At 41.0% G+C, this 14,154-nt stretch overlaps 2 protein-coding genes across 2 annotated transcripts in view; both read left to right on the forward strand.

The window, feature by feature from the left end:
* The window catches only part of KIAA0232, a 237,712-nt gene that overhangs the window by 105,024 nt on the left and 118,534 nt on the right, over positions 1-14,154 (forward strand). The gene's annotated exons all lie outside the window — the stretch shown is intronic.
* SORCS2 (sortilin related VPS10 domain containing receptor 2) overlaps positions 1,279-14,154 on the forward strand; it is a gene marked incomplete at its 5' end in the record, with an annotated part of 122,366 nt that continues 109,490 nt past the window's right edge. The window contains 2 exons of the mRNA XM_081325247.1: positions 1,279-1,512; positions 7,458-7,525. Coding sequence (XP_081181373.1) covers positions 1,279-1,512; positions 7,458-7,525 — 302 coding nt within the window. The remainder of the gene's footprint in view (positions 1,513-7,457; positions 7,526-14,154) is intronic.

Consider the following 14,154-nt stretch of genomic DNA (forward strand, 5'->3'; position numbering starts at 1 on the left):
TTTCTGACTGGTACCTTGGTTCCATCATATTTTCTACTTGCTCTTCCGGTGGAAGTATTCAGGGCTGCCTCTTATTACAGTAAGACGCTAAAGCTGGAATGACGGAATCTTTATCTTGCAAGGCTGTGTTGTTGTTTTTTTCAGGCTTGACAACAAAAGTGAAACCTGAAATGCTAAATCCTGCTGTTCTCAGCATACCCTACTTTAGAAGGTGGTTGAAAGGATGTAATCACAGATGGAAGCCATTTATGACATTCTACGCTCTAAGGAACGGTGGAGTACAAATGAAATGGGTCCAAGTCTGAATCTTTCCCAAGAACTAGCCACACTCCCTGTATTTATCTACCCCTCACGAGATAATTTATCCATCAAGTTCAAACAATACCCGTTTGCAGTGCTTTTTTTGTAAAAGAAAAAGGTGCCGGAACCCACACATGTCATACAACCCGCCTTGCCTACCCTACAAGGTTCCATCCAAAAAAGGTGCCGGAACTCCGTTCTGAGCGTTCTATGAGAAAAAAAGCCCTGCCCGTCGTATTATCAGAGGAACGTTGTTTGACACAGTGGCGTAGCGTGGGGGGTGCAGGGGGGGCCACATCTGGGGGGGGCGCATTAGATGCATTTTACTTTAATTACATCAGTATTTTCATAACAAACAATACATGTGCTTAGGGGGGTAAGGGTTTCTTTAACTAATCTAGTGGAAGAGACTCGAGTGCTAAAATCCACGGGTTAGGGGGCGCAAATTACTTGCCTTGCCCCGGGTGCTGACAACCCACGCTACGCCACTGGTTTGACATTCGTTGCTTGTTCGATGACTGCCCCCTTAGAAAGGGGTTGGGAAGCCGGCTGCTTCGCGAGGCTCTCTCAGAAGGTGGCACTCACAAGTCTTCAAACCCGTGGCGTGGAGCGAGGCGTCTGTCAGTCATCCGAGGCCCGACAACCGCTGCTCGGCCGCGCTTTCTTCAGGCGGCTAAACTGCGCAGTCTCGTCTTTCTTGACGGGAGCATCAGCGCGCCCCGTCTGCTCCGCTCTTCGGCATCCGAGGCAGCGCCGGCAGAGGGCAGCGCTGCTCCTTAACGGGGCGTGGAGGCTCAGACACGTTGTTTCCCACGCAGCGCAACCTCGCGACGCTCCCTCCGTCTCGGGCTCAGCCTCCCCTCGCCCTCGCTCATCTGCCAGACTCCTTATCTTGGCCCGGCGGCGGGAGCGCAGCGGAGGCCGAGCCGGCCCGCCCCGCCAGCCGCTCTCCAGGAAAGTGGAGCGTCGAGCCTCGGGATGCCGCTAAGGCTGCTGCTTTTGCTGCTGGCGCTGGACGCCTGCCGGGCGTCGCGTCCCCACGGCTGGCTCTACCGCCAGAGACGGAGCAGCCCGCGGGAGGAGGAGGAGGGCCTGCGGGATCGTGCCGCGGGTGGCCCGGAGGCGGCTTCCTTGCTTAGCACCTCTTTCGTTCTGAAAGGCGACGCGGCTCACAACCAAGCGATGGTCCATTGGACGGGCGACAACAGCAGCGTAAGTGCGGAGTAGCCGACGCCGCTCGCCTTGGCGATCTGGGGTCGCCCCTGGAGCTGCGGGCTTTCCTGCTCGTTCGAGCCGAGTCCTCATGGCGCCCTCGCCGGCAGCGGGGAAGGGGAGGGGGAGTGACGTGCCGCGTTTGGGTGGGGAAGGGAAGACCCTCTTCGGTCCTCCCCTAAGGAAGAAGAGGGGTCGCGCGGGTGCCTTTTGGAAGCCTTGGCCAGTCGCCGCGGAAGCCAGCCAGCCCCGTCCTCAACTGGTCAGACAGACCTTCCCCCCCCCTCCCAGGCTTCCTCCAGTCGGAAAGAAAGCTTGACATGTAGATGGACGAGTGGGATTCCTATTTTCTGGAATTTTGCCTGCTTGGGCGGATTAATCCAGGGGTCTTCAAACTTGGCCCTTTTATGACTTGTGGACTTCAACAAGTCATAAAAGTCCACAAGTCATAAAAGGGCCAAGTTTGAAGACCCCTGGATTAAGCCATCCAAATGCCGTTGCTTCCGAATTCGTGGGAAGAAGTTAGTATCTCTGACGGGGTCTGCTCTAACTAAAACACCACCGGCTCCAAAAACCCCCAATGAGATTTCCTCTCGCTCCCTCTCCCCCCCCCCCGCTGTTAGAGAGAAGAAGCCCATTTTTCATATCAATTTCATAATCTCCCAGATGTCAGTGGAAGTATATTTGTCCATTTAAATCTCTCCCAACTAAGATATATTTTTTTTATCCCCTGTGTAACTCTAGGAACGTAATTTTGCCCTCTCCTGGATTGTGATAACTAGGGGAAATCTTACCCTTTTACACTTAGAAATGCCTGCTTGTCCCAGATTGCCATGTTACGGGACCACATTGGGACTCCTCCAATCCCAGCTCCACACACACACACACACACACACACACACACACACACACATACACACATACACACACACACACACACCCGCCACTTGATGGTTACAAATGGACATGTCATGCTTGCACACAAAGAGACACAAGCTTTCTCTTGGCAATGCAAGAACAGAACCACACTTTGAGATCCTCTAGGACAGAAGTCCTCAACCTTTTGGGCACCGGGGACCAGTTCCGTGGAGAGAGGTTTTGCACCGGAAGGTGCGTGATATTCTTTGCTGCCTGCATCTTGTGGATGGGGCTTTGCTTGTTTGTTGCTGGCATGCCGCGGCCTGGTACTGGTCCATGGACCAGGGGTTGGGGACCCCTGTTCTAGGATATGCAGTTTGGTTGAGAGGTATGCTGATAATCGTGAAAATTAGTATTCAGTTCCCATCCTATTTCATTTTATGGCAGTTTTTGAAGAACATGATTTCAGAGGCAAAAGTATTGGTCTTTAAAGTTTTAAGATCTCCAGAAATGCCAACACCAATTAATATCCATCTGCCCCAAAACAATGTGTCTTAAAATCGAGGCAGTTACCGGTATTTTATAATTTGGTGGCATCCTGTGTTGGTTATTTCATTATTTTTTGTGCTTTCCCAAGACAAGATTTTTGGGGTCAAATACCACAACTAATTCATTCAAATTTTGTGGAACCTCTGCACATTATCATGTTGCTTTTTTAAAATAAAAATTAAAGACTATTGTCATCTTTTATATAAAGATGGAATGATAATGTAATTTACATAGCTGCAAATATATTGAGCATTGATGTTCATTTTTTCAAAAAGAGATTGGATGTGTTCATTGATTAATAGAGCAGCTCAAATACTAAAGCATAAACATACATTCAGTATAATCTCTGCAATCAGTTACTTTATATCTGGTGTATTTTATTACTTTAAAAAAATAGCAACCAAATACTTTTCTGGATATTTAAAAAGACAAGTTTAAATAATATGGTTTTAAATTTAAAAGAAATTATAAAGGAAAAGGTAAGAAAAAGCAGGAAAATCTACCACAAAAACATATCTTTATTATATGTTAATGCAAACCAATCATACATATATATATTCATGTCACAGTGCACAATTTAATTAATAACTTTTAAATCAGCTTTCTTAACAGTGCAAAGAGGAATTCAAACTGTATTAACCACTTTTATGTAGTCCAGATTTTCAAGCAGTCTGTGTTTTCTTTTAAAAAGTATTTTATTTCATTTTACCACATGTTTGAAACTTGTAAGAAAATTCTCTCTCAGTTTCTAAGTCGTATTTCAATACTGTCTTGTAAACAGAGCTTCTGAATGTTGTTACAAGCTTTTCAAATTCAGTCAAGTCTGACTGCTCTGCTTAGTTTTATCATTCTTTCCGAATTAGTTGATGATATTAGAACGAATGTCATAAGTTGAGGACTACCTATATGTTTTAATTAAACCACATTTTATCCTGGGTCCACCAGTATTTTGAAAGTATGCCCTGTTTATTGGATCTTCCTCTCAGCCTGAGAGGAAATTTGGCTCTATGAGGAATGAAATATGTATGTGCAATTTTTCCCCTCTCCCTCTCCCTGAAATTTCCTTCCACCAAATTCTTAAAGTGGCTAATTATCTGTTCCTACCCTCAGCAGGGAGCAGGTAAAAAAAAAAGAACATGTCTAATATACTACCATGGTTACTTTCTCTACCCAGCACTGTCATTGCAGTTACTATAGGCCAGGGGTAGGCAACCTCGGCTCTTTTATGACTCATGGACTTCAACTCCCAGAATTCCTGAGTCAGGAATTCTGGGAGTTGAAGTCCATGAGTCATAAAAGAGCCAAGGTTGCCTACCCCTGCTATAGGCTGAAGCCCAGGTAGACAGTTTCCTGAGATGGCCACATTGTCATCACTGTCCAGCCAAGTCTCAGTAATACCTACTAGACCAGCGTCCTCATCCATCATCATATCAGACTTGGATGCAACCTGTTTATGATCCGTCCTTTACAAGCTGCCCTTAGAACTAGGACATCCCCTTCTCCTGTGGCAACATGTGCAGGGTGATGTTGCTTCTCCTCCTGCCTGTCTCTATCCCAATTTGGGTCCCAATTGTCTTAGCCCCAGAGACAGACAATTTCTCCCATCTATCTTCACATGCCCCACTCAGCTCCACTCTTTGGCTTACACTGGCGTGTATACGTAAGCAAGCAGACTGTATCTATTCTATACTAGCCAGATACATAACCCCTGATACTCAAGGTCCTATCTGTCTACCCTAATACGTATTCAGTTTTCTTTTGCCTTCAGCCACATGGCTAGCCTCCTCCAGACCTTTCCAGGAGCTTTTTCTTTGCTCTCCATACAGTATCATGCATTACCTAGTAAAATCAGAACGAGAGAGGAGAACATTTCAGCACTTCTCAGCTGCATCTGTACCATGTGATCTGAAAAGTCCAAGTCCAGGTTTGATTAACCTAGCTCTGCTGTGGCTTCTAGGTCACTTCCTTTCTGCAGCCATGGTATATTCCTTCTCTCCCTGTCATTGTTTTCTTTCTCCATGTCGCTGGTCTCCATGAATTCTTTTTTGAGGGAGCCAGTCGAAAATCTCCACTTCTGTTCTCTTTTCTCTCCTTAATTACCCGCAAAACCAGATTCCACCCTCTAACATTGATCTTTGTTGCTTTGTGTCATTCATGGTAACTGCTCTGTTGTCCTCTGCAGCAATTTCCATGTAGGGTTTTGAATCTGAATTTGAATTATTCCTTGTTGATATTTCTGTTACAGTCTTTTCCAGTTCAGCTCTTGTGGGTATGGGGCAGGAACTGGTATCAACAATTTGGACGATCTTTTCTTTCATCTGTCCTACTTCACCCATGTCTTCCTTCCCTCTGGGACTTATTTAAAGATACTTGCAGTTTTCAGTCATCTATCACTTTCACCCTACCCAATTTCCTTACTCTCCTCTTCTCACTTTTTCATTATCCTGCGGTAATATAATTAACACCAACATTGATTAAGCTGACTAAATTAAACATTTAACCAGAGTGCTACTAAAATTAATCATCTGTCCAATAGTTCATATGCATCTCTAGATCCAAATGCTGGCTATCCTGCATTTGTGGAATTACTGCAGAGTTTCATAAGCTATGTCGTAGTCTTGGGAGGAAAAAGTGCTATCAAGCACCAAATTTGGCTAGTACGAAACAGAAACTATAAGTTCATGATGTAGAACTAATTTTTCATTGAGATACTAGAAACTGTGATATGCGAGCCTCTGATAAGGCATGACCCAAAAGAGTTTTGTCTGTTTTCCTTCGAAAGAATAGAACTAATTTTGGAAAAGGAATATGTATGTTTTCAGTTCCTTTGGAATTGAGCAATAAGGATCAATAATGATTAATACAGCAAAGCCTGTATTTAGAGAAAATATAAATCTGGTTCAGGGACAGATCAACAGGACAATTGCCTTCTGGTGATATTCATCCTTAAAGTTCTTTTAGAAAAAAAAGAGTGGCATGACCCTGCTGAAATCCCAGTGTAATAGAGCAGCTGATTTGAGCACATATTTTATGTGGTTTCCAGAAGATCTCTAGAATGTCTTGAAAGAAAAGAACAGTGGAAAAATAAAAGTTTTCTCTGTACATTGAAAGATCAACTTCTATCAATTTTCCAAGTATTGTGAAGCTCATATTCTGCTAGATCCCTATTTTCTTTTGATTTTGAAATCTCTTTCATTCTGCTGGATTTAGAGTTGAAAGAGTAGGCAGCCAGACTTAAAAGACAGGCTGGGGACATTAAGCAACATTTCTTACCAAGCAGAACATAGCAAAAGAGCTAATTTGGGGAAAAACCTCATTGTGTCAACCATCTGTCTAGCAAATTCAAAATTAAGGAATCTTCACAGCTTTGAGGTGCCAGAAAAGATATTTATTGAATACACATCCCGGCACTGAAGAAATAAAACTAACTCTAGTTTTCCTGCGATAAAATCTGGTTAGTTAACAATAGCTTTGCATAACCTCCACTCACCAAGTGTTCTTGTTGCCCTATGAGAATGTTCCACTTCTCGTCAGACACCTGCTTTTGTGACCTTGGCTCTCATGGTTTCTGGTTGGCTTCTTAGAATTCTGTTTCTTTCCCAAGCTCTCTATTCCCTCCTCCCTATATCTGTGGCAAGTTGAATAGTGATAGAAGTTAGCAAGCATCTTAGCAATTCAACCTTGACACTTTGAGAGCAGGTGAGCGGTATGAGCTATTCCTTGGTAGGTGGCTTGAATAAGGAACACAAACAATTCAGAGATAAACCATGAATAGAAGAGAATAATAACTTGATTGTCACTTTGAATGTACAATAATCGGCATACATTAAAATGAAATTTTGTTGCATACAGCTCTCAAATGGCCACCACCTCCAATATACACTACATAAATGTGACAAAAATAAATACAGAATTATGCATATACTCACATAAATTATAGGTTCTGTTTCAGCTATCATAAGAAACTACATTGTGAACCTACCACATTCTCTAAGCCAAGGATTCAAAGAATGTTTTGCCAGAAAAAAACCCTTCAATTTTATTTATGGAATGAAACAAACAAACAGCATGATGGCTTAGCATTATGTGAGAATGCACCTAAAGACTAGAAGCTTAATTATAGTTTATTTATGAAGCTTATAAAAAAAGTATGTAATGTATCTGTTCATTTAAACTGTAGACCTATGTATACTTTGCTAGGAATAAATCCTTTTAATCTCATGATTTTAAGTAATAGCTGCATCAATCTGTTTTGCTGATTTTCTGAGACATTTTTGGTTTACAGTGCAAACCTGGATTTATCTGTTTGGCAGTAAGCCCCTTTGATACCTCTCTGACCACAAAAAGGCAAAGAAACAATGCTCAGCTTTTTAAAAAGCAGTGATACAATGGATAACTTAATAATTCTTAGAATTCAAGTCTTGTCAGTTTGTTTATTTTATTGCATATTAATATGGATAATTTAATTATGTATATATATATGTGTGTGTGTATATATAAGTATACCTTAGTTTTCTTTTTTGCATGCTTTCCTTTAGGTAATTCTGATCCTTACTAAATATTACCACACTGATATGGGCAAAGTGTTGGAGAGTTCTTTGTGGAGGTATGTTTGTTGCTTATATTCTTAGTTTTCCTAGAAATCAAAGAGAAACTATTTCCTGCTTGAACATATTGGTTTTTTTTAATTGTTGTCACTTGAATGGGGGAAAGATATGGGTATGGCTAATGTCTTCTATTTTGGAGGCTTTTGTTTGTTTTCTTAAATTATGTTGCTTAATGTTTACTTCATAATTATGGGAAAATATCAGGAAAATCACCACATTGATTTTTAGTTGCCGCACTCAGCAGTGTAATAGTAGAAGCTTCAGGAGCTGCAAGAAAGGGGATCGGGAATTTGCAGATTGCTCCCACTAGGTCAGGGGTAGGCAACTTTGGCTCTTTTATGACTTGTGGACTTCAACTCCCAGAATTCCTGAGCCAGCATGGCTGGCTCAGGAATTCTGGGAGTTGATGTCCACGAGTCATAAAAGAGCCAAAGTTGCCTACCCCTTCACTAGGTCATACAATTATTCTACTATATGATTAGCACGATTCACATTAGCTCCAGTGTCAATTTATTTTAGTTCAAATGAATATCTATTGAGTGAACGATTAAAATGAAAAGTCCTTTTAATGCTGTTAAACGGTAGAGAATAAACAAGCATTCTAAATCTACGATCTCTGCTCCAGATCCCACTGCTCTTAATCCAGATTGCTGTAAAATTAGCATGAGCATAAAGATTTCAGCTAAAAATCCCCCAGTTTTCACAATGAAAATATACAGGAAATTAGAAATTAGGGGAAGGCAAACTTATAAGGTCAGGACGGTGTTCTCCCATGTTATTGTATTGTAATGAATAAAAAAAGCTTTCTCCAAATGCTGAGTTTCTAATTTTAATTGTGACATCATTGAGTACGGAATTAGAATAGGATTTGCTTCTGCTTCCTTGTGCTAAAAATGTTTACCAAGGGATAAGTGCTAGATACTAGATTTTTGAAAGAAAGGTGTGAAGAAATAAGAGCATGATTATTTGTAGGACTGGTAGGTTAAATCTGTTTCATTTTTACTACATTCTACCGTCCTTCCACGGAGTTAATGGTATAAAACTAACCACAGGACAATAGCATCGGATGGAATTGTCTACCTCTGCAAACCTCCTCATAGAAATAGAAATCCACGACTAGATGATTGCTTAAATCTGGAAATTCAACATTAAAACATGCATTAAAGTGGGCTGCATATAATTAATTAGCTTCCCAGTCAGCAATACCAATACACGAGAAACAATACTGAATTGAATGTCACTAAGAAATAACATCTTTTAGCTCGGAGGCCTTGTTACTAACATCAGTGAAAAATAGGACCGGAAAGCTAGAGCCTTGGTGGAGCAGTGGGCTAATGCCTCCTTAAGTAACACAGCTGCCTGCAATTAGTGCAGGTTCGAGTCCCACCAGGCTCAAGGTTGACTCAGCCTTCCATCCTTCCGAGGTAGGTAAAATGAGGACCCAGATTGTTGGGGGCACTGACTTTGTAAAAATGCCGCTAGGGGGGAAACCCTAATAAGCAGGCATATACATAGAATGAAGGTTATTGCTAAGCATATTGATTTGTGCTTCTTAGATTGTAAGCCGCCCTGAGTCTTCGGAGAAGGACGGGATATAAATGAGATTTAAAAAAAAAGCTAGATGCACAGCAAAGTAAGAGTCTGGCAAGGACTCTGTGGTTATTTACCTCTAAGGACTTGTAGCTTATGTGCCATCATGTATGCCTTTAAACTTGTACGTGATTGTGTACTAATGAAGAAGAGGAGGAAAGAACACAAGGTCCAACATGCAACTTGCCAGCATTCCCCCCCCACAAGAGGTCCCCAAATGTGTGGAGGCAACTTTTGGTCTTTTTTTGGAGATTTTGAAGGATGCTCAGTGCTGTCCCTTCTACTGTATTTTTTGACTAGCTGGAGCTTCCAAGTGGTCTTCAAGGGAGCCTGCTGTAGGGTGCATTACTGTAGTTCATTTGTGAGGTGATTAAGGCATGTTTGTAAAATGAGCTCCTAGTCCAGGAAAGGGAACAATTGGTGCACTAGATGTACTTGCACAAAAGCCATCTTGGCTACAACTGCCACCTGCTTTTTGAATGGGAGTTGTGAGTCCACTATCACCACCCAGTTGCACACCAATCTTGAATATAATTTCTTTTTTTAAATTTCTTTTTAACTTTTGTATTTTGCTTTTTAATAACCCTGTAAACCGCCCTGTAATAAATGTAAATGTAATAAAATAAATAAATAAATAAATAAATAAATGGTGCGATCCTATCGAAGTCCTATCCTATCCATGAACAAAGATGGAAGATCCCCAGTCTTGTCAGGATTGCGCCTGAATCTCCTCTTCTTCATCCAAATCCTGACACCGCTAGATAACAGATCAGTACATTGAGAGTTTCACCTGCACTGCCTAGGGATGAAATGTATCATCACATACTGGGTTCTCAACTTACTAATGACTTCACCCAGAGGTTTCATGTAGATATTAAACAAGGAGTGTGTGGGGGAGTGAATCTATCCCTTAGTTAATTCACAAGTAAAGAATTCTAAACTTGATCTCTCCCATCCTGTCAACACCAACAGGGACCAACTGCTGAGACAATTGATGAGATATTCTACTCATTGAGTAGAAAACAGCTTTTACATGTAAATATTCAGTTAAATTGGCAATGTAGAGTCTTTTTCCCCCCAGCAACATATGCATTTGCGTAGGCGGTAGCCTAAATGCAAGTGCTGTTGTATATAAAATTAAAAAGAGTACTGTGATAATTCCAACATAAGGTATCTTCTTAATGAACTGTATATTATAAGGAAAACTGTCAAACAAAAATTGAGCAAATCAGTTTTAATGGGTAACCGTGAGAGATGGAGGGGAGGGAGAGCTAGTGTGATGGACTATAATGAAGCAGCAGTTTCCCAGGAAGATGGAGCACAATGCAGAAAGAATCGGGAGAGACAAGAGGCAGCACAGCTGGGAGCTGGAGAGGAGACAGAAGAAGAGAGTTAGAATAGCCACTCCATAGAATTTCCCAGGGTATATCTATTGGGCTGAGAATAGTAAGGATTCTGTCTATTGTGTGTAAGCAAATAAACTGAATTCTGACTGGACAACACTACAACATTCTTGGGATAAGAATGACAGTAACTAAAATAACGCAAGATCGAGTTCTAGTTTCACCAGTGGTGAGATTCAGCCGGTTCGCACCAGTGCGGCAAAAACCGGTAGCTAATTTTTTGTTGCCCAGGCCCAGAATGGACTTCCGGAAGCGGCATCCACACAGAGAACCGGTTGTTCACATACTTGAATCCCACCACTGAGTTTCACCCAAAATCTAAAGTTAACCTGGTGACCTTGGGCTAGTCCCTTTCAGCACTAGGAAGGAGGTAGTGGCAAACAACTTCTGAAAAACATTGCCAAGAAAACTGCAGAGACTAATCCAAACCGTTACCAGGAGTCAAGATTGAAAGTGCCAAAAATAAATAAATATCCAAAATACGGAGCACATTGCTTTCATATCTTATTTGCTCAAATTTCTGCATAGCTCAAAGAATTTTGTCTAGAAATTCAAAGAGCTGAGAAAAATTAAACAAAAAGTTTTATTTTTTTTTTTCATTTTTCTTGCATTTTTAAATTAGTCTGTTTTAGAATTATGAATAAATTTTTCAGTCAAGGTATTCTTGTATTGGAACTCTTTATTCAACCTAAACTTTGTTCCTAAAAACAAGGCAGAATGTTTCTAGATGCAATATAGAAAGGTTAATAACCACATTTGAGCTGAAGACAAAAACAATTTTTGCAATATTTCTCTGGCACAAGAGAAGAAGGAGGATCCAATGCATTCTTTACTTATAGGTGCTCTTATTTACTTTTGTCAATATTGATAAATATTGCTGTGCTCTTGTTGGCCTGACTAGATCTCAAAAGACAAGAAAAATAATAGAATGGGTAAATAGACCATTTATTGCTGTAGGCAGGGCTTTTTTTCTCATAGAACGCTCAGAACGGAGTTCCGGCACCTTTTTTGGATGGAACCTTGTAGGATAGGCAAGGTGGGTTGTATGACATGTGTGAGTTCTGGCACCTTTTTCTTTTACAAAAAAAGCACTGCCTGTAGGCATTCAATTAGAAACGGATTGTCCTAGCTGTACACGAGGATTCAACAGATCTACAGATTTTGCAGAATTACAAATAACATTGAAGCTGAAAGAAGGCATAATACTTACTGAAATATGAAAGTTCTAAATTCCATTTTTAAACTCAGCTTTGCTGTAGTTACCGGTTACTAAAATAATATATTGTATATTGTGTTCAGTTGTATATTGCATCTGAATTCTTAGTAATTTGTTATTTTGTGCAAAATTATCCCTTTATTCATAGTTCTGAGTTTTACAATCCAAACACAGTAATTTTATGAGAAAACCAAGTTATAGTTCACACCACCGATGGAGACAGATGGAGGTTTCCTCATGTCCTGCTCAATTTGTCCTCGCCTCCCCCCTAAGATTAAGCCAACACTCTCTCGTATGGTTTTGGAAAGTTTGAAAACCTGGCTTGGTCTCAGGTGTGGGTCTAATGTTTGCTATTTGTTTAATGATCCCTGTTTTGTTTTATTGATTTTGTCATTAGAACATTTTAGTCTGGGCTGCTTATTTATTTAATTTTTATTTATATCCCATCTTTATTATTTTCATAAATAACTCAAGGTGGCGAACATATCCAAGACACTTTCCTCCTCCTATTCCCCCCCTTCCCCCCCCTGCAACCCAGTGAAGTGAGTTGGGCTGAGGGAGAGTGACTGTCCCAAGGTCACTCAGATGGCTTTCATGCCTGAGGCACGAATAGAACTCACGGTCTCTTGCTATCTCTAGCCTGGTGTTTTAACCACGCTTATCCCAAGAACGACGTAAAATCGTCCACCTGGAATTCAGTTTTAATTTGCTTGTCATTGTTGATTTAATTTTTTTTAGCTGTTTTTATGTCTTGTTTAGTTTTGTGTGCTTCCCAGAGTACATTGGAGTTGGGGAGGGGGCTAATAAATGCTTTTATGAATTAAAATTTCTGGGGATTATATAGTTATTTCCATGTGGTTTTCTTACCAAAGAATTTGGAAGAATTTTGCCATTGCCGCCTTCTTGAATGTCTGTTTGACCTCCCATTCTAATCCACAGCACTGAAATTTTGTGGTGATCTCCAAGTACTAACTAGATCCAGACCATAAAATTATCCCCTCACCCAGTTTATTCTTCCCTTCTTTAAAACAAAAACCCTACAAACTTTCATAAAACTTTCTATTTGTAGCTTGTTTGACAACCCTGATATCCAGTTATCCCAAAGATGCTTTTTCACGAGGCAACTGGACTTTCTTGTTTTTCTTTGAAGATGTTGTGCTTCTTATCCAAGAAGCTTCTTCAGCTCTGACTGGATGGTGGGGAATGGAAGGACTTATACTGCTTACAGACAGCTGGCCATTTGCATTCTTTTAGAGAATCGTTGATGCCACCTGGAGGTTTAGCTGTGTCCTCAGGGTCACCTGAGTACTGCAAATGGGTGTGGAGCCTTCTTGGAACTGTTGAAAGGACTGTGTTGTAGACTGAAGATAGATGATGTCATATCCCTCTCCCTATGTTAAGAGAGGGCTGTTCAGTTTTGACATAGATGACCTCTTTGACCCCTCTTTGTCCTCTCTGTCCAAAATGTGGAGTTTGCTGTCTTCGAAAGAGTGGCCTTTGTCTTTTAAATGCAGATGGACTGCTGAATCTTGTCCTGATATCCAGTTAATTCTCTTTTTGGTGAGGTTGAATGGTGACATCTGTCCATGTGCTATTGAAGTTCCAGTTCCATTATCTTAACTTTTTGAAAGTTTCTACCAATCATAGAGATATTAAAATACATGAAATATAAATGAAACATGAAAATAAAACTACTTGAATTAGTATTTGCATTTTTCCTGTTTTGTTGATTTGTTACTTTTTAATGCATATACAATATCTTACATTGGTTTGTATTTATTATCGTTCTCTTTCTCAAAGAAAAATCTAGTCCTGTGGAATACTGATGCTATCTCTGAAGAGTCTTCTAATACCACAGTAAAGTCAAAAGGCTAGATTCACATAACATTCTATCACAAAATATAGATTTTCAACACAAAAGATAAAATGTCAATCACTTCTTTATGAATTATCCTCAACTTACAACAACAATTGAAACTGCAATCCTTGTTGAGCGAAGCAATCGTTCAATGAGATGTCACGTGTCTGCTTCACTCGATGACTGCAATCCTGGCGCTCCCAGTTGAGGTCATTAAATGATCTCCTGGGTCATTAAGCAGACAGAGTGAAAGAGCTGCCTGCCAGAGAGTCTTGGTCCTGTGCGGGGCTGAATCCCTCTGACGGGCAGCCCTTTTGCTCTGTTCCCTTTGCTGCTGCATCTGTCCTGAAATCCAAACAGGATTTTGGCATGGAGTGTTTGCAGCATGGAGGTTTGCAGCCAGTTCCCAAAGACAAGAGGAGTCCCTCTGGCTTTTGGGACTGACTGTCAATGCATCGTGTTGCAAACATTCTGTGCCAAAATCCTATTTGGATTTCAGGACAGGCCATTTTTGGCCAATGCCCAGAAACCAGGAGTCTTTCAGCAAGCAGAAATGGCTTG

Source organism: Vipera berus (assembly GCF_964194415.1).
Source record: "Vipera berus genome assembly, chromosome: 3".
NCBI lineage: Eukaryota > Metazoa > Chordata > Lepidosauria > Squamata > Viperidae > Vipera > Vipera berus.